Source organism: Acinonyx jubatus, chromosome D2 (assembly GCF_027475565.1).
Source record: "Acinonyx jubatus isolate Ajub_Pintada_27869175 chromosome D2, VMU_Ajub_asm_v1.0, whole genome shotgun sequence".
Lineage (NCBI taxonomy): Eukaryota > Metazoa > Chordata > Mammalia > Carnivora > Felidae > Acinonyx > Acinonyx jubatus.
This window is the reverse complement of record NC_069393.1, coordinates 38085431-38105041: the sequence shown is the minus strand read 5'-3', so window position 1 is coordinate 38105041 and position 19611 is coordinate 38085431. Positions and strand designations below refer to the sequence as shown.

Below are 19611 nucleotides of genomic sequence, written 5' to 3'. Positions count from 1 at the left end.
AGCTGATAGCGCGGAGCCTGCTTGGGATTCTCTGGCTCCTTCTCTCTGTGCCCTGCTTCTGTTCCCTCCCTCTTTCTCAAAATAAATAAACATTAAAAAAAAAAAAAAAAAGAGGGAGGAAAAAGCTATGTACCTGAAAATACCTGTGATACTGTTACTTCCAAAGTGAAAAATCAGAAACAACCCAAATATCCAATAAAAAGTGAATAAAATAGGGTGTGGTTATGTATCCGCAGAATGTTAAACATCCTTAAAAGAATAAAAACCATGGAGACTTTGTAGCAGTAAGTGACACGCTTGTGATTTCACGTCAAGTGAAAGAAACAGATTCAAAATTATAGCCTTAGTAAGTCTCAGAACAGGCTGATGCCCATGTGCGTGTAGGGAAACAAGGTTTAGAACTAATATTAATATATCTAGGTGGACGCTTTTTCCTTTAAAAAAATGCATTTTTTAAAATTATTATCCCGTGTGCTGTAAATAGTGAAAGGAGAGGACAAAACCCTTGTCTGAGCCCGTGAGAATAGGAACGGACATTTTGGTCGCTGCACACATGGCTCTGAGGACAAGATGACACATCCTGGAAGTCTCTGCCTGCCCCCTGGTGCCTCAGGGGAACACAGAGCCAAGAGGACACGGGTGGGGGTGGGGATGGGAGGTGGGGAGGGAGGAAGGGGCCTGTGGGGTGGTAGAACTCACCTTGTAATACTGCCCCATGTTGACCGTGGGGGGTGGGTACTGCCCCGTGCTCGGCTGGCTGGGCATCCTTTGCCCGGGGTAGTTGGGAGAGGTGAGCGGCCGTGGGGGGTTGGGGGTAGGGTACTGGCCTGGCTGGGTGGGGAACTGGCTGTTTGGTCCATATTGCTGGTTTCCATAGTTGGGCTGTGGCGGCAAAGGAGAGGAGAAGGTGTGTCAGTGTCGTGGGGCCAAGCTACTCACCAGATGGCCACCTCACCTCTGTCCTTGCTGTTTGCCACTGGCAAACTGCCCCCTCCCCCACCCGGAGAGGGGAGGCTGAACCAGATGATGTCTGAGGCCCTTGCTGCTCTGAGACACTAGGTTCTGGCTGTGCGGCTGGAGGCCCCCTCACCGTGAAGATGTCTTCTCCAAGTACCCTGCTCCCCGAACCGAGGGCACTTTCAGAGCCTCTCATTCCTGCCATCGTGAGGGGGCCCTATTCCAAAGCCCCCTTTGTGCCTCTCCTAGTACTTGGTACGTGACGGGGGAAGGCAGACAACAGGATGTGCTTCCAGAGAGGGGACTCCCTCGACCCCTGCAATCTGAGGCTGAATCTGGGAGGCACCGTCCCCAGAGCCCACACTGAAGAGAACGCACAGCCACTCCGTTCTGGGCCATGTTGCAGGGGTGGGGAAAAGCCGCCTTGTGGAGGTTCCAGACAACCCTTCTCAAGACAGGCAACTGAGAGAGAAGACAGCTCCAGGGAGGGGCAGGACCACTGTCCTCGGAGATCTACAACGTGACACATGACACGCTGATGCCCACCTCGTAGCTGCCTTCCCCCTCTGTAAGATTAAGTGACCCTCAGGGGCCACCTGCCGCCCAGACACTCCAGGCCATCACGTCCTGTGGAGTCGCTGGTTCCCTCTCCCTTGTCTGTTGAAGCTCCTGGTTTAGTAACTGTCTCTCTTGCCTCCAGGCTCAGAGGTCCCAGCTGTGTCCCGGAATCTGGTAGACAGTGGACCCTCCATAAATCCTCGCTCAACAAATGAAAGCAGGATCTGAAGGTAAGCCGTGGAGGAGGGAGGTGTCCACGCCAGTGTCAGAGAATCTGCCACTCACACTGCTGGGACACGGTGGCCGCTCTGCATGACAGTGGGTTCCCGTCACGTCACCGGAGGAGGTACGCAGGTGGGGGCTGGGGCCTTCCCACCAGACTGCAGAGGAGGAGTCCTGTGTGGCACGGGGCAGTCTGGCACCTGCCCCTGGCCCAACGTGCCAACAGCTCAAAGGTTCTAGAAGCATGCCGCTGCGAGGGAAGGCCTGCCTTCCCAGGCAGCGTCAGGCCACGTGACTACCCGGCGTCACAGCCCGGAGCCAGGCGTTTTGTAGCCGGGGAGCATCAGCATTCTACGAAGAGGATGATTTAGTAAACATAAATGAAGGCCTCTGGCGGGCCCTGGGCAGCGCAGCACAGGGCAGGCACAGACGGATGTCAGAGCAACGACTGGGAATTCCTTTCCCGATCTCCCTTCCTGCCATCACCTCCTTGGGGGCCTGCAGCCCTGAGTCTGGGTCTGCACATACATCTCTAGCCCGGCCAGCAGGGACGCTGGGAGTGTGAGCACAGAAGGGGCGAGAGAGGGCCCAGAGCTCATGTGGGGGGCTGTATGTGGGAGATGGAGGCCAGCGGCTTGAGACCCCAGCACAAGGACAGCCAGTGCCTTGACAGCCACGGTCCTTCTCTGGCTGGTACCTCCCTGCACCCGTGCCCACCCAGGAGTGTCTGGGTGTTTGAGGAGGTCCCTGACCTCTCCCTTAACTGGATTCAGGACGCCTCCAACAATGGCCAAGCCCCAGCCAGGGTGAATACTGAGGGAATCACAGAGACCTTCGAGGAACTTAAGGTTAGACTCTAAACCCACTTGCAAGCCCGAGCTGAAGGCCACAGTTCTGAGACAAGCAGGGGGAAGCAGGTCTGAGAACAGGCAGCAAGCAGACAGCTGCCGGGAAATTGCTCAGCAGGGAGCCTCGCCTAGGTAAGGAATCGAGGCAGTCTCCCTGAGGAGCGTGGGCGCTGGGCTAGGATTCTAGGGGCCCTGTGTCTTTTGCTCTTGAGCTAAATCCTTACCCAGATAGGCCACTTGCTGCCAACTTGTTTTCCCGTTGCTCACGGAAGGCCCTATGACACCCCCTCCAGGAAGTCCTCCTTCTCTGACCTCAAGCTGAATTCCATACACCCCACCGTGCATCACTGCCTTATGGGTTCTTGCTTAGACCTTCTCTTTCCTGCTGAGGTCTCGGTTCCCAGAGGACAGGTGTGGGTTTTACTTCCCTAAATCTTCACCGCCCCCTTGGCCGAGCTGGCTGGGCAGCCAATTAGGCAATGTTCCTCCCGAAAGAGCAGCTGACAGTTGATGGCGAAGAGCCCTAAGAAGCACACTGTCTGCCTTCCAATCACTTCTCCGACGTGCACAGGCATTAGATATGTACAGGGTTTTGTCTCCTCTCTCGCTCTTGGAAGTGAGAAGCCTTCATGTGGATGTGAGGAATGTGGACTCGAGGAGGTTTCGCTCCTTACTCAAGTCACCCAGTAGCCAGTCGGCAGCTGCAGCTGTCCGTGCCCGCCTGGGGCCAAGAGCCCTGGGTACAGCCCCTCATTCAAATCTTCCAAGCAGCCCCAGGAGGTAGGCTGGACTGTCACCATCTTTTATAGGTGAAAAACCAAGACTCAAGAAGGGACACGGCTTGATCAAGGACTTCCAGCTGGGAAATGGCAGAGCTGGTCTTAAAGCCTGGAGCCCGATTCCTCAGTCCTTAGGCTTGGCCTTTTGGTCCAGGTTTTGTCCAGGTCAGTTCGTACCCTTTCCAAAGTACTGCCCACAGTCCGTGTTTTCAAGCCCCAGGTTTCCCCCCTCCCCCACCCTGCCCCTAGCTCCCACCATGAACGCCACCTGCCTGCTGTCACACTCACCTCTCCCGGGTATGGCCTCTTTATGCTTTGAATAGGCAGGGACTGGGGCCGGGGCCCCGGGTAGGTCTGCTGGGGCATCCGCTGCCCATGGGTGCCAAAGGGGCTGATGCCGGGCGGCCGGGGCTGGTTCATCCCCATGGGAGGGCCGCTCATCCCCGAGGGTGTCATGCCAGCCGCCATGCTTGCGGGGTTCATGCTGCCCCCCATGGAGGCAGGCCCCCGCGGCCCGGGCTGGTTCATGAATTGGCTGTTATACGCCTGGGTGGGACCCATCTGGAAAGAGGAACAGACCTTCAACGGGAGAAGAAGAAAAAAAAAAAAGAATAAAATGCCACATGCATTGAAAGTGCAGGGAGGGAAGGGTGGGGGAGGTGGGAGGCTCTGGGTTGGGGGGCACTTTCCTGTGTGGCTGCAGCTGGTGACCAGGCCCCAAGGGAATCTCTGGCCTCCTGGGCTCACCGCTGCCCTCTGCAGGCCACACGGGAAAGATGCAGCCCAAGGGTGTTATGGGGTGGGGGCGCAGTCACTCCAGAGAGCAGGCAGCATTTCCAGGGAGGCAGGCAGGGAACGGGAAGAAGGTGCAGAGGTGGGGAGGGGCGTGGAAGGATGGGGGGGGGGATGAGGATGGAGGCAGGAGCCCCTTTCCTGGAAGCCCTGGCCCCGCCCTTGGCCAATGGAGACACACCCTCCATCGGCAATCTGAGGCAGTCCCAGCTGTGCCCATCCTACGGTCCCCACCTCCTGTCCCCTGTCCTGCACTCCTGCGGGGAACCCCCTCGCCTCACATGCCACCCGTCCTGAAGGTCAGGGGAGCAGAACTGGGACCAGGGCTCAACCCCCAGATGGGATGACAAGGAGTATATGGTCTTCAGAGGCCACCACGGGGATAGACTGGTGACAAGACATTTTAGACATGGAGTCCACTCTTTGGCGAGCAGCAGCCCAGAGGGCACTGAGGTACCTCCTTCCCCATTCTCAGACACGCACGAGCCACAAACCCACGCGGAACAAACACAAACCCCCCTCCCCCGCCACACCCACGTCCTGACACACACCTTTCCACGTGCCTCCAAGAAAGCCCAAACACACCCCGACCCCATCAGCTTTCCCAGCACCCAGGGCACTGACACCCCAGGCCTGACTCCCGGGGCTGCCTGCCTTGCTGAGCGGGCCGAGGCTTGACTGGGACTGGTGGGGCCCTTACCGGTCCGTACTGGTTTATATCCTTGTTCTGCGTCTCCTGCAAGGCTGCCACAGTGGCCGTGGCTGTGGCCGTGGCTGTGGCTGCCGCCGCCGCCACTGCAGCTGCCGCGGCAGCAGCCGCCGGCTGAGTGAAGTCAGCAGGCGGCCTGGTGTGCGGAGGGATGCCCATGCCTGCGGGGGCGTTAGGACCCCCGGGGTAGCTACAAGCGAGAAGAAGGGAAGACTTAGATACCGCCTGAATCTACAGATGAACCGCGGTAAGCCCTGGGCTGGGAGGGAGAAGAGGGGTCATTCCCAGCCCTCCTGCCCCCAGCTCAGAGACAGGGGAGGTGTTTAGACTCAGAACCCAAAGGGGCGCGGGGCCTCCTGTGGGCTGGCAGCCCTTCATGTCACTTGGTGACCAGCAAGCCGCCCGTGTCGGGTGCCGGTCGGCACGGACTCTCGCGGCCGCTAGAGGGCTGCGGAGAGGGGTGAAGCCCGAGAGGTGGTCTTGGACAGTACGGGATGGCCGAGGAGGAATAGGCTGCCTCTGCCTGCCCCCCACATCCCTGCAGCATCTTCCTGGGGTTCTGTGCACCTTCCTCCCTTCCTCTTGACCCTGGTGATTCTTGACCTTATGCATCTCTGCCTCCACAACCGGCAGGGCGGTGACCTGCCTGACCTGCGTGAAGCAGCTCTCCCCCCGCTGCTGGGGCCGCCCTCTCCGTGGGTCCCAGCATATACAGACACCAGGCACAAGGGTCACTCTGAGGCCCAAGCACACGGTCCCATCACCACGGGCCTGACGGCAGGTGCTGTAGTGTCTGACCCACAGATCGGCCTCAAAAATGGGGAATGATGTGCCAGGAAGCACGGTGCTGGCATTTAAACTGGAATCTTCCTCCTGGGTGGAAGGCTGCTCACCTGGCCCCGAAGCCCCCGCTGCCGGGGTAGTTGGGCCGGCCGTACATGCTCTGCTGGATGTAGGGCTGAGCGGGCCCGGCCTTGGCCGAGAACTGTTGCTGCTGCCCAGCAAACTGGGGAGAGTTGAGGCCGGGGTTGCTGGTGGTCATGCCCGATGCCATAGGGTTGCCGCCTGGATTCATGGGGTTGTTGGCATTGGCCATAGGGTTCCCGAGGACCTGTGGGCAGAGAGTGGTTGTCACTCAAGCGGTACCCCAGGCGGCATGGGGAGGAAGAAGGAGACATGGGGGGGGGGGGGTTGCGATGGTGAAAGAGGGAGAACAGAGAGAAAGGAGGAGAAAAGTGGAGGCATGAATTGTTCCCAGAGCATATGAATGCTTCGAAGGGGTAATGCAGCCCGGAAGCAGGCAGCACAGAAGAGGAGAGCCTCATCCTATGATCGAGTGAGGCAGGGCTGGTCCTGCCCCTGGTGCCAGGTGGAAGGCACTGGACTTCTCAGCCCTCCCCCTGCCAAGGGTCCTGGATGCCCGGAGGGTCGGGCCACACAGAGGCCTTGGGATGCTGCTCCGTGAGGGCGAAGAGAGCCCATCTGCCAGCTCCAGAGGGTGGCAGGATGCTGGCCGAGGGACCCCTGTGCCCCGAGACTGCAGGGAGGCCCGGTGGTGCCCTCCCAGGCGGCAAACAGCCCGGAGCCTTCCGCATGGCCATGGCAGAGGCTGGGCCGGCGGGAGAGGAAGGAGTGGAGGAAAGAGGAAGGGGCGAGAGCAGGAGGCAGGTTTGGCCAGGCATGTGGGGAGGGGTTTGTCACAAGCTGAAAGCTCACCATTTTGCTAAAATCTAACCTAGGTTACCCAGTGTCAAAGACCCCAGACACTGGGGCCCTGAGGCCAGTAACAGCCAGTTCTCCCATTTATCCAACCAAAGTAAACGTGGGCTGGGGAAGAACTGGCTCTCCGTCAGATGAGACTCATTCCCCAGGAAGGGCCCCAGACCGGGGACGGTGTGTAGGGGCCAGCTGCCACCTTCCTGAGGCAGGTGTGGAGGGTAGAGGCGTGCCCACAGCTGAGTGTGCCCTGAGAGCCGGTCTTTCCAGCCAGGCAGAGCCCAGGAGAGCCAGGAGGGCTGGCACGGGACGGGGACCCAAAGGCCCCGGGGCTCAGGGGATGGTCCTGCCTGGGAGGGGCCGGGGCTGGGGGCAGGAAAGGCTCTTACCTGGCTCTGGGATGTGTTGGTCACTCCCCAAACCGTGGTGACCACGGAGAGGGAGCCGGGAGGCTGGTTGGTGTTCTGCTGCCAAGGGACAGAGTCATAGGGGAACGACCCATCACTGCAGAGGGAGACAGAGGGGGGGGTTCTCTCAGGGGCCACGTACACAGGAGGGCCCCGCCACTCCACCACGCTCCGCAGCTCCCAGCCCAGCCCAGCCCAGCCCAGGTGACCCCCGTCTCAGCCAGCTCTAGACCCCCCAGCCCTGACAGGCTGTCCGACGCCGAACAGGTGACATCGCACGGTGACGGACCGTGCCAAGCGACCACCTCTCCCCGCATTGCTGGGGACACCCCCATGGCTGTCTGTCTCACCTTAGGCCACCGAAGTCCACAGGCCGCGCTGCGAGGAAGAAGAGAGAGCCGCAGGCCCAACCTGAGCTCCTCCTCCAACCACGCTCTGACATGAAGTGGTCCCTCCAGAAAGCTCTGGTTCCCCCACACCCGCTTCCCCTTGGAACTTCCCGGTCCCTTCTCAGAAAAGGCCGGAAGGGCCCCAGTCTTGAATTTCACCTCTTCCCCCTTCCTCCCGACCCTTCAGAGCAGGTTGGCCACACAGCCCTGCGGATCTGGACTTTGGCAGGAGTTTCCTTACGTCAGTCTCCTTCCCGACTCTGCATCACAGGTACAGGCCTGCCTGCCATGCTTCCTCCCCTGCTCCCAACCCCAGTCTCTCCTGCACATCCCTGCCAAGCTAATCTCCCTCCAACCCCCAAGACGCTCTGCGTGATCAAAGACCTTCCTTGGCTCTCAGTGTTTACAAGGCAAAGTCCAAACTCACACACTTCAGAGCGATTTACCCTGTCAGCTCATCAGCATATCCTGCCTCCCAGCTTGGCTCCCAGCTCTCCTGGAGCAGCCGTACCCACGTCTCCCCAGTCTCGTCGCTAGGCCCAGAAGTACCCACTGTGTTTGGTGACATCTCCTGGGAAGCCCCTAAACACCAGAAGCAAGGACTTAACCTTAGGCCCAACACCCTGCCCTATACACAGTAAGTGCTCAATAATGGCTTCCTGTTAGTTGCTGCAAAGAGTGACTCCAGGGAGAGGGAGAGGGCTGTTGGGGTTACAGCATCGAGAACATGCCCGAGGCCCAGGCTTTATGAGTGCTGAGCCGGAGCTGTCTCTCCTCTGGAGCCTGTTCCGCTTGGACTCTGGCACCTCTCACCAGGAGAACATCCCAGACCCGGCCCCAGAAGGCGCAGAGAAACAGAGCACCCACATCTGCTTTAGTGGCCCCGCACAGCACCCCGACGGGCAGCAGTGAGGCCTGCCGGGCAGCACTGCTGGGTACCAGGATGGGGGAAGGAGGCCTGGAGGAGGGTGGCGTGGTAGAAAGCGCCTCGTGCCTCTGCTGGGCTCGTGCCTTCGTCACAGGAAGTCGGCAGGAGGCAAAAGCTCTCACTCACTCCTGGAGAGCTTCTACCCCAGCTTAGCAGGCCCTGGGGGTGCTGGGAGCCAGCCCAGAGGTCAGGACTTATAGGAAGGAGCCGCAGTCCTGCATGACAAGCAGCCAGAGAGGAGCCGGGGGTCTGAGTCTCACGCCTGTTTCTTGCCAGGCCGAACCCTCGGCAGTCAACACAGTCAAGGCACGCGGGGCCCTGCGGGGGCGGTCGGACTGGAGGGCAGGACCACGGCACTGTCTGCCCAGGCTTGCTCTTCCCCGGCCTCACACCCTCTTGCCCGGCCAGCCCCTGGCTTCCTTCCTATCTCTGCTCAGAAATCACCTCACTGGAGTGGCCTGCCCCGACCTCCTGGTCTCAGAGAAATCCTACTGCTCCCTTTTCCTCCTCTCCTGGCTTTTTTTTGGGGGGGCAGGGTACCCTGGATACAAGTCCTGTCCCTCCCTGGCTCGGGGGACAAGTTCCTCCCACCTGTCTGCACTCAGTCCCCTCCTTTGTAAAACGGGCCTAAGAATGGTACTCGCCCACTCTCCTCTCAAGAGTTTTTAAGCTGTAGGTCATGAAACCCGAGCGGGTCAAGACATCAAACCAGCATGAGGGGAAAAAAGAGGGAATAAAACAGAAAGTAGTTAAGCATGAACACGTGGTGAGAATACATATTATTCCCTGAACTTAACATCTTGATTTTATATACACGTATGAGTGGGTCCTGGGTCACAGCCGTTAATACGTGCTTTTACTCTGGGTCTCAGTCAAGGAAGATTGAGCAACACAGGCCTTGGTCGTGTCAGTCTGATGTGGCTCAGAGAGACGAATGCAGACAAAAAGGCTTTCTCAACTAGAAAGGGACATAGGCTGGAGCATTACTCGTGATTTCCAGGGGCAAACAGCAGGCCAAGAACCTGAAGGGGAGGAAATGTCCTCGGGAACCAGCCCTCCTGCCTGCTCCCTGCTCCTGCCGGGAGCATCGTGTCTGCATCATGTTTGATGATGGGGGGTGAGGCCGGGATGCACAGGCCAAAGGTGACAGACACCTCAAACTCTGCATCTGGGATGGCCGATGGGGACCTGGGTGCCCAGAGAGCTCGGGGGGAGGGGGGCACGCAGCAGCACAGGCAAGTAAGCAACGAGCCTGCTCGTCAGCACAGTTGGGCTAGACCCACCTCTCTGGCACAAGTCACAGAGGGCTGGGGTACCATCTGGTCGCGGGCCTGGCACACCACAGTCTCGAAGGGAGGCCCTGCAGGCGACAGTTTTAAACAACGGAGAGGAGACCCCTAGACACCAGCTGTCCTGTGAGGCTCATTCTAGGTGTGCAAGATTGAACACAGGACTCCCATCAGCTTAACAGAACACAAGGGTGAGTCTGTCTTCTCTCTCCAGTCCACCTGCCCCACAAGCTGCCATCAACCCTCCAGGCTGATGGCCCATTCTGCCCGAGGTTCGTGTCCTTTGAGCACGCACTCGGCAGGCTCGGGAAGCAAAGCCCTCCGGGAGCCCCTGTAACCCAGCAGGGCCCCGCCTGAAGCCTGGGCGGGGAGCCGGCAGCTGCTGTCTCACCGCCTTGGGTGGGGAGGCCCCGGCTCACCAGGATACTGCACAGGCCCACAAACAGGCTCCCAACTGCCCTGCAGCTCCGTGGGTGGGCCTTGTGGGCGGAAACCAGCTCCTTCCTGTTTCATCCCCTCCACCCCAAAGCCGGTGAGAAGCGACTGGAACCATCGTTCCCAAACTGGGCATCCCACCGCCCGGCTGCAAGGTTCACCCCAGAGCCCAGGCACATACCAGGAGCGCACGCGTGCGGAGGGGGACACGTATGTGTGCGTGCACATGAACCCCGCTGACATGCTGCTGTGCACACGCGGGGGAAGAGACAGGCACACGCATGGAGGGGCGGTCTCGGGGACTTGCTCGCCCCCACTCGCACCTGCTGCAGAAGCAGAAGTGGCAGCCGCACCAACACGGCTGTGACTCATCTCCTGGGGAGACGGCTCCTGCTGTCGCAGTGAAGGCTCTCGCCCCCACAGGCCCATGGCAGTCAGCCCTGCCGACGCCTCTGCCCGGACTCAGACACCACCGCCAGGGGGGCTGCCCGGCTCCGGCTCCCTGTGCCCAAGGAGCAAGGACAAGCCAGGTTCCTGGGCCCTTCTAGTGTGGGAGGGGGCCCAGGGTGATGAAGAAGAGGCCTAGAAGGCCTGTGTAGGGCTGTGTAGTTCTGAGACTCTTCCTTCCTCCGGCAAATACTATTTAACCTGCAGATAAGTTCAGCCCAGGTCGGGAACCACTCTCTCCTCTTACCCATACCTGGTTGCAATTCAAAGGGAGGCCAGGGCCCCTAGAGCTGAGAGAATCCCACTGTTAGGAATCCTGCCTCCTTCTGTGCGCCCTCAATCCAGCACGGCCTGGTTTCATGCCACAGCTCCCCCCAGCTGCAGTCTAGCCCAGCCAAAACTGCCCTAAGAATCCAATCCACCCAGAGAGACAGCAGTCCCAGAAGCCACTTGGAATCTCAGCAGGGCTCTGCCTGCCAAAAGCTCCCTAATACGGGGACAGGCGCTTTCCCATCTCTGTGCCTCTTCCCGGTCTGGGATGCTGTATCCTCACCCTGAAAAAAATGCCACTCGTCCTTCCCAGGCTCCTCTTCCAAAGGCCACCTCCTCCAGGAAGCCCTTGCCGCATCCGCTGGCCTGAGCTCTACTTGTTCCTCGCATTCCTAGGGCCCGAGTGGGGGGCCCAAATGAGAGCCCTCCTGCCTTTTTCCTTCTGCCCCAGGAGTCCTGAGTTAGGCTACCTGTGCCTGGCATGATGTCTTCAAACCTACAGGGCTCAGAAAGCCTTTGCTAACCAGAGAGAAAGCCCACCTCTCCACACTCTCCTCAGAGGGATGCCTCAGAAGGGAAAACGGCGTCCATTCCTTAATTTCGATTGCTGACCACTCACAGTGCGTTTGTGACCCCACGGGCACTGGCACCCAGGAAGTGAGAGGTCCTGCCCTCTGGGGAGAGGGACAGAGAAGGGCTAATGAAGCAGCTCCTTACTCTCTTTATGCCTCAGTGTCCTCGTCTGTAAAATGGGGATACTAGTACTTCTCTCAGAAGGCTGTCACGAGGATTACACGAGCTCACACGTCTAAGGCACAATGGCCATATCTGGCATAACGCAGGCACCTAAAACTGCTGGCTGTTGCTGTCGTTGTTACGATTTATCGCGTGGCTTCTAGAAGCAAGGGACTGTGTGAAGGGGCTTTCACCCGAGAACACATTCCCTTTAACGTGGGCTCGGCAGATGCATCTCTTAGGAGCTGAGGCTCAAAGGGTCCCAGAGTTTGTCAAGGGCAAGACTGCCAGATGGGTCTGACCACGCCCCACTGTCTCGGGGAGCTAAGGATCGGGGAAGATGGCGCCTCCCTGCTGGAAGATGGTGATAACGTGAGGGCAGCACAAGCTATGAGGGACATCTCGCAGTCCCTGAGAATTCCAAGGGGCACAGCTTCCTGAGGGTTCTCAGGGAAGCTGCCCAGCATGAAGGGACAGAGGGCCTGCAAAGTTTGGTCTGAGAGACAGGCTGCAGAGAAAACCCAAACAGTGACCCAGGAAAAAACACTCTATCCATCAAATCATCAGCTTTGGCCCGCACCAAGTATCCTGGCAGATATTTAGGGACTCCAACCAAACATTTCTGAGGGTAATACTCAAATGGCAGAGGGAGGCCCTGTGGTACAGAGGCTAAGTTTCTAGGCTCTAAACCTAGACTCTTTATAGGGTCAAACCTGGGTTCTGCTACCAACAATTTGTATCAACTTGAACTTAAGTCAGCTCAACTTCCTCATCTGTAAAATGGGACGAATGCTCTCCTAAGATGAAACATACGAATACAAGTTCGGCACAGTGCCTGGCACAGAGTCCCTGCTAAATTGTACATACACTCTCCTCTCTGTTTCTCCAGCCTGACTGCACGTAGGTAGGCACCCATGTTTACTTGCTGATACAATGATAGTGCTTAGAAGTTCTGCAGAAATGCTATCGATGAGAGGGAGTGTTATCATCATTCCTGTTTGTTTTCTGAGCCTCTGGGGCTTTGCTTCAGTGTCCCTCTGCCTTCCTGTTCCTAGTGAACTCCTACCTATACTTCAAAGCCCAGCCTGGATACTCCCTTTTGTGATTCTCTTAAGCAGAAGCAAGGACGTTTTCCTCTATTCCCTCAGCTCTTTTTGTCACATGAAAGAGCTTTTCACACTGCAGTTATAGTAGACGATTTACATGTCTGTTTGGCAGCTCCATGGGCACTGACTGATGTTTGCTAAATGTGAGAAAATGAGTAAAGCCCAGCAAGAGGGAGTGATGATTCCTGGCTCCCGGGTACCTCCTGTGGCAGTGTCTACACAGACATTCATGGAGGGAAGAGGAGGGGAGGGCTGAGTTATTTCTTCCCTTGCATTTCTAACAGCCACTTTATTTGGGAGAAATAATGAATTCCTATTAAGGGTATTGTCAGACCCTAATTAATTTCCCTGATCTGGCTATATTGGTCCCGTCTCCATGCAAGGCTGTAGAGTTACCATTAATGAAACACCAAGCCAGTGAGGAGCGAAGCTCCCACCCTCTTTAATTTAGGGGGACCATTAACACTGCTCTCTATCATCACAACGACTCGGGCCGCTTCCTTTCCTCCCTGCGGTGAAACATAGAGGGAAATGCGTCGCTAACTGCATATTACAGGGTTTTAAATTTTATCAATAGGAAGGAGGAAAGGAAAAGATCCTGTATCTTAGCAATCTGGAACCGATGGAGCAGGATTTATGGGTCCTTCAATCCCCCTTTCATTTCTTTCTTTTTCTTTCTTTCTTTCTTTCTTTCTTTCTTTCTTTCTTTCTTTCTTTCTTTCCTTCCTTGCTTTTCTTTCTTTCTTTCTTTCTTTCTTTCTCTCTCTTTCTTTCTTTGCTTGCTTGCTTTCTTCCTCACTTTCTCTGTCTTTTTTTAATTTTCTGGGGGCAAGAAGGGCCTGTTACCCTCTGAGCTTTGGGTACGGCTACACAAAAGCAGCTAACAATGAAGGCGGTGAAGGTAGTGTGATGTGACCAAGGAAAGGAGAACACCAGGGGTCAGCTCTGAATGACCCCTTCTTCGTCAGCTGACAAGAGTGAGAGCGCCAGAGTCTGCCGGCATTAAGCGGAGGGCTGGGGGAATAATGACTGGCCCGTGGGACATCTTGTGTGCCAGGCCCGGCGGCAAGCACGTTCCAAGTCCTGCACTGCTGTTATTCTAGTGCTACAGATGAGGAAACTGAGGCACAGAGAGGTTACAGAGCTGCCCAAAGTTCCCCAGCTGGAAGACGCCAGGGCAGCAGCTCGCCTCCCGCAGCCTGGCTCAGGGCCTGTGCCCCAACCTGCCACACCGAGGGGAGCCCTGGGGCCGCACCAGGCACCTCTCTTCTGGGGGGGCCGCAAACCCCTCTCCTGGAAGAAGGGCAGCACCCCTCGATTCCGGGAGTGTTCCCCAGCTCTAGCGGGCTCTGGCTATAATTAAACGAAGAGTGTAAACAAGACGTATTAGGCTTTTAATTACTTTTGCAGCACTGATTTGCATATGGACAATGTGCTAATCACAAATGGCTTTTTTAACCGCTCATGAGCAAGAAGAAGGCAGAAACGTCTGCCGGCAACAAGTCCGGGCCGCTGCGGGGGCTGTGAAGGGGTCCAGCTGCAGGACCGTGGGCCCGAGGCCCCGGGCCGCCCTGGGCTGGCCTCTCCCGGCCCTCCTTCTCCCGCCCGAAGCTCTGCACATCCCTGTAAAGTGGAGAGCACACACCTGCCTACAGCTCGCTCATCAGGACCAGACTCTAAGACGGCCCATTGACTGCTCCAGACCACAAAGCCCTCCCCAAACGTGCGGGCACTCGACATTCCTCCTGACACTGTCACCCTCAGCAACTGCCACGGGGCTGCCGTCGGCTGGCCCTTTCTGATGCCTGGGGCCTGCGTGGCAATGAGTGCCACCGTGTGCCTATCGGCTCGAGGGGTCACGGGCCCCAACTCCCAGCCTGGTGCCGTGGCACCAACCTCCATGTAACCTTTCCTCTAAATGTCCACGACGGGGCGCCTGGCTGGCTCAGTCGGTCAAGCGTCTGACTTCAGCTCAGGTCATGATCTCGCGGTTTGTGGGTCTGAGTTCTACGTCAGGCTCTGCGCTGACAGCTCGGAGCCTGGAGCCTGCTTTGGGTTCTGTGTCTCCTTCTCTCTCTGCCCCTCTCCCACGTCAAAAATAAACAAACATTAAAACAAAAATGTAAATGGCTGTGACCATGCGACAGTCACACAGTTCCCCAGAGAGAGCCTGGGGCTTCAGGCTTCCAAGGCTCCCTCACCCTTTTATTTACTTGTCCTCAGAGCCTACAGACAAGGACCCCTGAGTTTTCAAACAGCCACACATCTCAAACATCAAATCCTGGACATCACAGGGTCCTCAATCTCACCTGGGTTAGGGTCTCCTTAATTATAAGGCAAGAGGGGCTTCTGTCCCTACGTCACTCAATACACTTGTGGAGGAGGGTGGTCAGAAAAGTTTCCTTTCTGTGAAAATACTTGACTTTCTCTTCAACTTTCTTTCCTTCTGGTTTGGGAAATTACATGAGGACTTAAAAGGTGATGCCCCTCATGGGAATTTCCCAGGAAATTCATGAAGCTACGAGTAGAGACCAACCAGACTCGAATCACTGGCTCACAATGTGATCTCGGCCTCAGCCCTGCGTCTGCAGGGATGTGGACCGGTCCTTGTTCAACTGATGACACTTCTTTCTGGTCTCAGCTGCCCTGCTACAGAATGGGGAATAGGGCAAGGTCTGGATCAGGGTTGGGTGAACAACCAGACAGCACCTCACTGATCTTGAACGGCCAGCAGCAGAGGGAAGGGCAGAGCACTGTGTGTGGTTCAATGCGGTGTGTTCATGGGCAAGTCACTGTCCTGCTCTGGGCCCACTTTCCCTTCTAGTCCTGACGTTCAGGGTGGGAGGTGTCGTCCAGAATGTGCTACGTTAAGGAGGCCACATTCCACGGAAGCAGCTGGTCATCCATCACTTCTCCCTGAAACCTTCCAGGGCACAGGGCTCTCCCATCTCTGAGAGGCTGCTGTTTTGCATTCTCTATCATTCCGTGAGCACATACAGAGAGCTGAACCAGTGGTGGTACAGGTGGCAGGGCACTGGGTACCAGCCAGTGGCTCTTCGGCCCACTGAGGGAAAGCCAGTTCAAACTCCTAGAAGCCACCTGCCCAGCTCTCAGATCAAACCCTTGAAGACCAAGGCCCATGTGGTCTGGGCAGCCTCTTGACAGCCATTTTCCTCCTTTGGAACCCCAAGGCCAGGCCGACCTGTCACCGAACCCTAACCCTGCCTGGATCTGGCAGTTCCCAAGTTGCCTCACTGGTCTTACTTCCCCAGCTAGCGAGATGTAGCCCCTGGAGCACAGACATCCCTCATCTGGTGAACTCCAGGACGGGACATTCTCATGCCGGCAGCTCAGCTCAGCAACAGCCTGGCAAAGGCCTGGCCAGGGTCCAGATCCATGGCGCCCCGTGGCCTGAACGGTCATGGCCAAGCAGGTCTGAGGCAGGCCTCTAAGCGGGGCTGCAGGGCCCTGGCCCAACTGGCGGGGGACAGGCTGGAAGGACAGGACGTGTGAGGCAACAAGAGGCAGGATGAGTCTGGCGGGGCAGAGTGGGAACAGACTAAAAGAAGGGTAAATGCGAGCTGGGTAGTTTAGGCTGCATTCAGCCCCAGCTAGTGCACAGCGGCTGGCAGCCGCTCAGACGGACAAGACCTGTGGCTTTTTGCTGAGCCAGGGTGAGGGGAGGAAGGCGGCCAGAGGTGGGTTTTGTCTCTCTAGAGCAGTGCTTCTTAGCCACAGGTGATACCCTCACCCCCAAGACTGTGTGAAGGTACTTTAGCACCGTGGGGGCGGGAGAGGGGGCAGTAGAAGAACCGAGTGGGTAGGGACGGAGATATTAAATGCCCTGCAAAGTCCCGCACCATGAAAAAACGCCCTGGCCCGAATGCCAACACGGTACCACCCACCAGGAAACACGCACAGAAGGGGGGCTGTCCTGAGTCTGAGTGGTCACAGGTCGGGCTGAGGGTGTGGTGAGGCAGTGGTGACGGGCTTGCCGTCCTATAAAGTGCTTCTGGCAGAGGCAGGGAACCATGTGTTGGGGCCGTCCTGTCTGGGCAGGGTGCTGGACCTAAGGAGCTCCCCTGTGGCTCTGAGAATCAACAGTCTCCAATTCAATTTGTGGAGTGTGGCCAGTGCCTGCGTCTGTGGCAGCACCTCAACGGTGTGAGCCAGGTCTCCTGCGGGGTGCTCTGGGCTGCGGGTGCCTCGGTCGGGCTGGGTCACGAACGGGAGCCTAGCTCTGACTGCAAATGCACCTCACCTCGAAACGCGCTCGTTGGCGGGACCCGCAGAGGAAAAGCAGACAGCATGGCGGGTCTGTCGCTCAGCCGGTAGAGCACTGGGCGAGAGCGTGCCCAGCTCAGCAAGGGACCTGCGGAATACTTAGCCACAGAACTTGCTGGGCCTGAGCCCACGCTCCTTCTGAGGCCGGTGCAGGGCGGACCGGCCAGTTCCTCAGTGCCTGATGGCCTCCGCCACGCCATTCCCACCTGTGTCCCTGCGCTTCTGGTGGCCCCACCCCTGTGCTAACAGCCCAGCCTCACTCGGTTCCTGCGTGGTCGGCCTGGGCTGGCTCTGGCCCCATCCATCTGCCGGTGGGACCATCAGCTCTGTGACGTTCTCGAGCCCCTTCTGGGCCCCGGGTGTCTCCGGGTTTGCCCAACACCTCGCTCAGGAAAAGGGGGAAGACCCTGGGCTCAGGATGGTTACCTTTCAGCCCAGAGTCTAGAACCTCAAGAAGAGACGGCCCTCCACTGAAGGGACAAAGCAGTTAGGCTGGGTAAGACCAGTGCTTGCAGCCTCCGTTGTCACGCTGGAGAAACGGCGCTCACCCACATGGATTTAAAGAACAGTGGCATTTGAGAAAACAGGGAATATCCTCAAGGCTGCTCAGAGGCCCCCACCCCAGTCCTGCCACCTGAGGGGCTCTTCCAAGGGTACGTCGGGGCCTGAGGGCTGGCTGCCCAGCGCCCACCCCTGGAGGCACGTGCCCACTCACCTGTGTGACAGAGTGGGTTTCATGGAGCTCATGGAGTTGAGGGGAGGCTGCATGGGGAGTTTCCCGGGGGCGTCGCTCTGGCGGCTCTTCTGATGTCGGAGAAGCAGCAGGCGGCCGAGTTCCTCGCACCAGGAGGACAGCAGGGCTATGAGGAAGGACAGGATGGTCAGCGGGCCCCACGGCCACCTCCTCCTGCCACGCCCACACCCCTGTCGCGGGCCCACACTGGGTGCTCCCACCTTCGTGTGACACTGGGAGAGCCACTAAGCCTCCTCACCTGTACAGCGGGACTAATACCCCGAAGGAAGGGCTAAAAGGCTCCTGATGCTGGAGGAGGGCAGCAGAGGGGGGCGCATTTCAACGGCTACCTCTTGGAGAAGGACAAGCCCAGAGGCGGCAAAGAGGAGAGACCGGACATGACGGAGGGGACGTCAGGGGACACACCCCCGAAGCAAGGGAGGGAGCCATGCACAGACCCTGTGTGGGGTGAGCTTAGGAAGGGCCTGCCGGCCCACCCCCAGACTTCTCAGCGAAGCCTCTGGACAAGCAGCCCAACATGGCTTCTCCCCCTCCCCAGAGGTAGGGCAGGCGGGGCAAACTTCACAAGGCATCCAGAGCCTTCCTGGAGCCTAGTGAGGATCACAGGAGTGCCTGCAGGGTCCTCCCCGGAAGAACTCCCCACAGAAGGGCCCATCCTTCCAGTCAGCCCAGCGGCTGGCCCCTGTGTGCTGGGCACCCACGCTTTGGAGAACGAAGGATTTCCAGGGCAGAGGGCGGCCCACGGGTGGGGGCTAAGCTAGAGCGTGTGAGGGGGCAGCAAGGGCAGAAGCACAGGAGGACCCTCCACGCCCAGGCTTAGAGACATTAAACACCGAGAGAAAAGCAGCTGAAGTTAACGGGGTGCTGGGGAATCATCTTCCACCGGCCTGAGGTAACCACCAGGGGCCAAAAGCAGCTTAGGCTCAGTCTGTCTGGCCAGGCCCTCCAAAGAGCATGAGGGAGTCCGGAAGGCCGGGCTGTCACCCCCTTGCCGTGTGAACCCACGGAGCTCGGAGACCCTCTCTGGGCCTCCGTTTGCTTGCAGAGGAAGAGGGATAACGACTCCTGCCCTGCCTTCCTCCCAGGGCCGTGGTGAGGGGTAGACAGGAAAACTGCTGAGACGATTTCGTGGGAGCAAAAAAAGGTGACCACACCCTGGCCCCCTCCTGCCATGAGTACTTCAGCCGGACTGGTCTGTCTGATGGCTACGGAAGTAGTCAGCCTTCGGAACCAGGACAGCTCAGCTCAGCCACTTGGCTGGGTGCAGAGCCCGCTCCGTCATTTCCAGGCTCTCCCATCTAGATGCTGTACAACATGCTTCCGCGCCCTTCTGTTCAAATCTGCCCTGCATGATCCAGAATGCCAGCTGTTATCCCCATTCTACAGATGAGCAGACTGAGCTCAGGCGGGTGAAGTCCCTCGCTCACAGTAACCACGCCTAGACGGGCAGAGGCACAGATGGTGTGTCCCCTGCCCCACACCCCAGTGGGGAAGCCCAAGCCTGAACCAAAATGTGGGGGAGCGGATGAAACCCTTCAGGAGGCAGACACCAAGTGGCTGTGGTCTCTAGCCCCGCCAGTTCAGTGAGGAACCCCTCAGGCCACGTGCAAATCATGCCCGTTGCCACATTCAGCTGGCCCTGGGGGGGGGGGGGGGGACAACCTTGAGGCACAAAGCCCTGCCTGGAGGGGTTGTACAGGTCTGTCGCTTCAAACTGCCCAGACCCCGGGGAGAGAGCCCCATTAGCCCGAAAACCCTAAAGGCAGGGCCAGGGACCCCCTGAAGTCATGTCACACTCTGCCCCTTCTCGTGGCCTGCGTAAACTTGATCAGTAGTGGGGGGCTAGGGGTTCTTTCCCGCTCCTCCCCAGGCGGGCAGGGGCCAAGGGCCAGCCACTAGGACGAACCGGAGAACCCTGCCCATGCCGTCCCGCTGAGGCTGCCCGGGAGCAAGGTCCACCCGTTACCAGGGACCTGCTGGGGGCTC

General features: G+C 58.2%; 1 protein-coding gene across 11 annotated transcripts in view; it reads right to left on the bottom strand.

Annotated features, from left to right (window-relative positions):
* ZMIZ1 (zinc finger MIZ-type containing 1) overlaps positions 1-19611 on the bottom strand; it is a 229593-nt gene that overhangs the window by 14793 nt on the left and 195189 nt on the right. For 9 of the 11 annotated variants that reach the window (XM_053206993.1, XM_053206990.1, XM_053206992.1 and 6 more), the window contains 6 exons: positions 17587-17731; positions 6971-7085; positions 5759-5976; positions 4857-5055; positions 3653-3943; positions 700-882 (listed from right to left, as the gene is read on the bottom strand). In XM_053206993.1, coding sequence (XP_053062968.1) covers positions 700-882; positions 3653-3943; positions 4857-5055; positions 5759-5976; positions 6971-7085; positions 17587-17731 — 1151 coding nt within the window. The remainder of the gene's footprint in view (positions 1-699; positions 883-3652; positions 3944-4856; positions 5056-5758; positions 5977-6970; positions 7086-17586; positions 17732-19611) is intronic. The other 2 variants (XM_053206994.1, XM_027062407.2) reach the window with 1 other exon arrangement.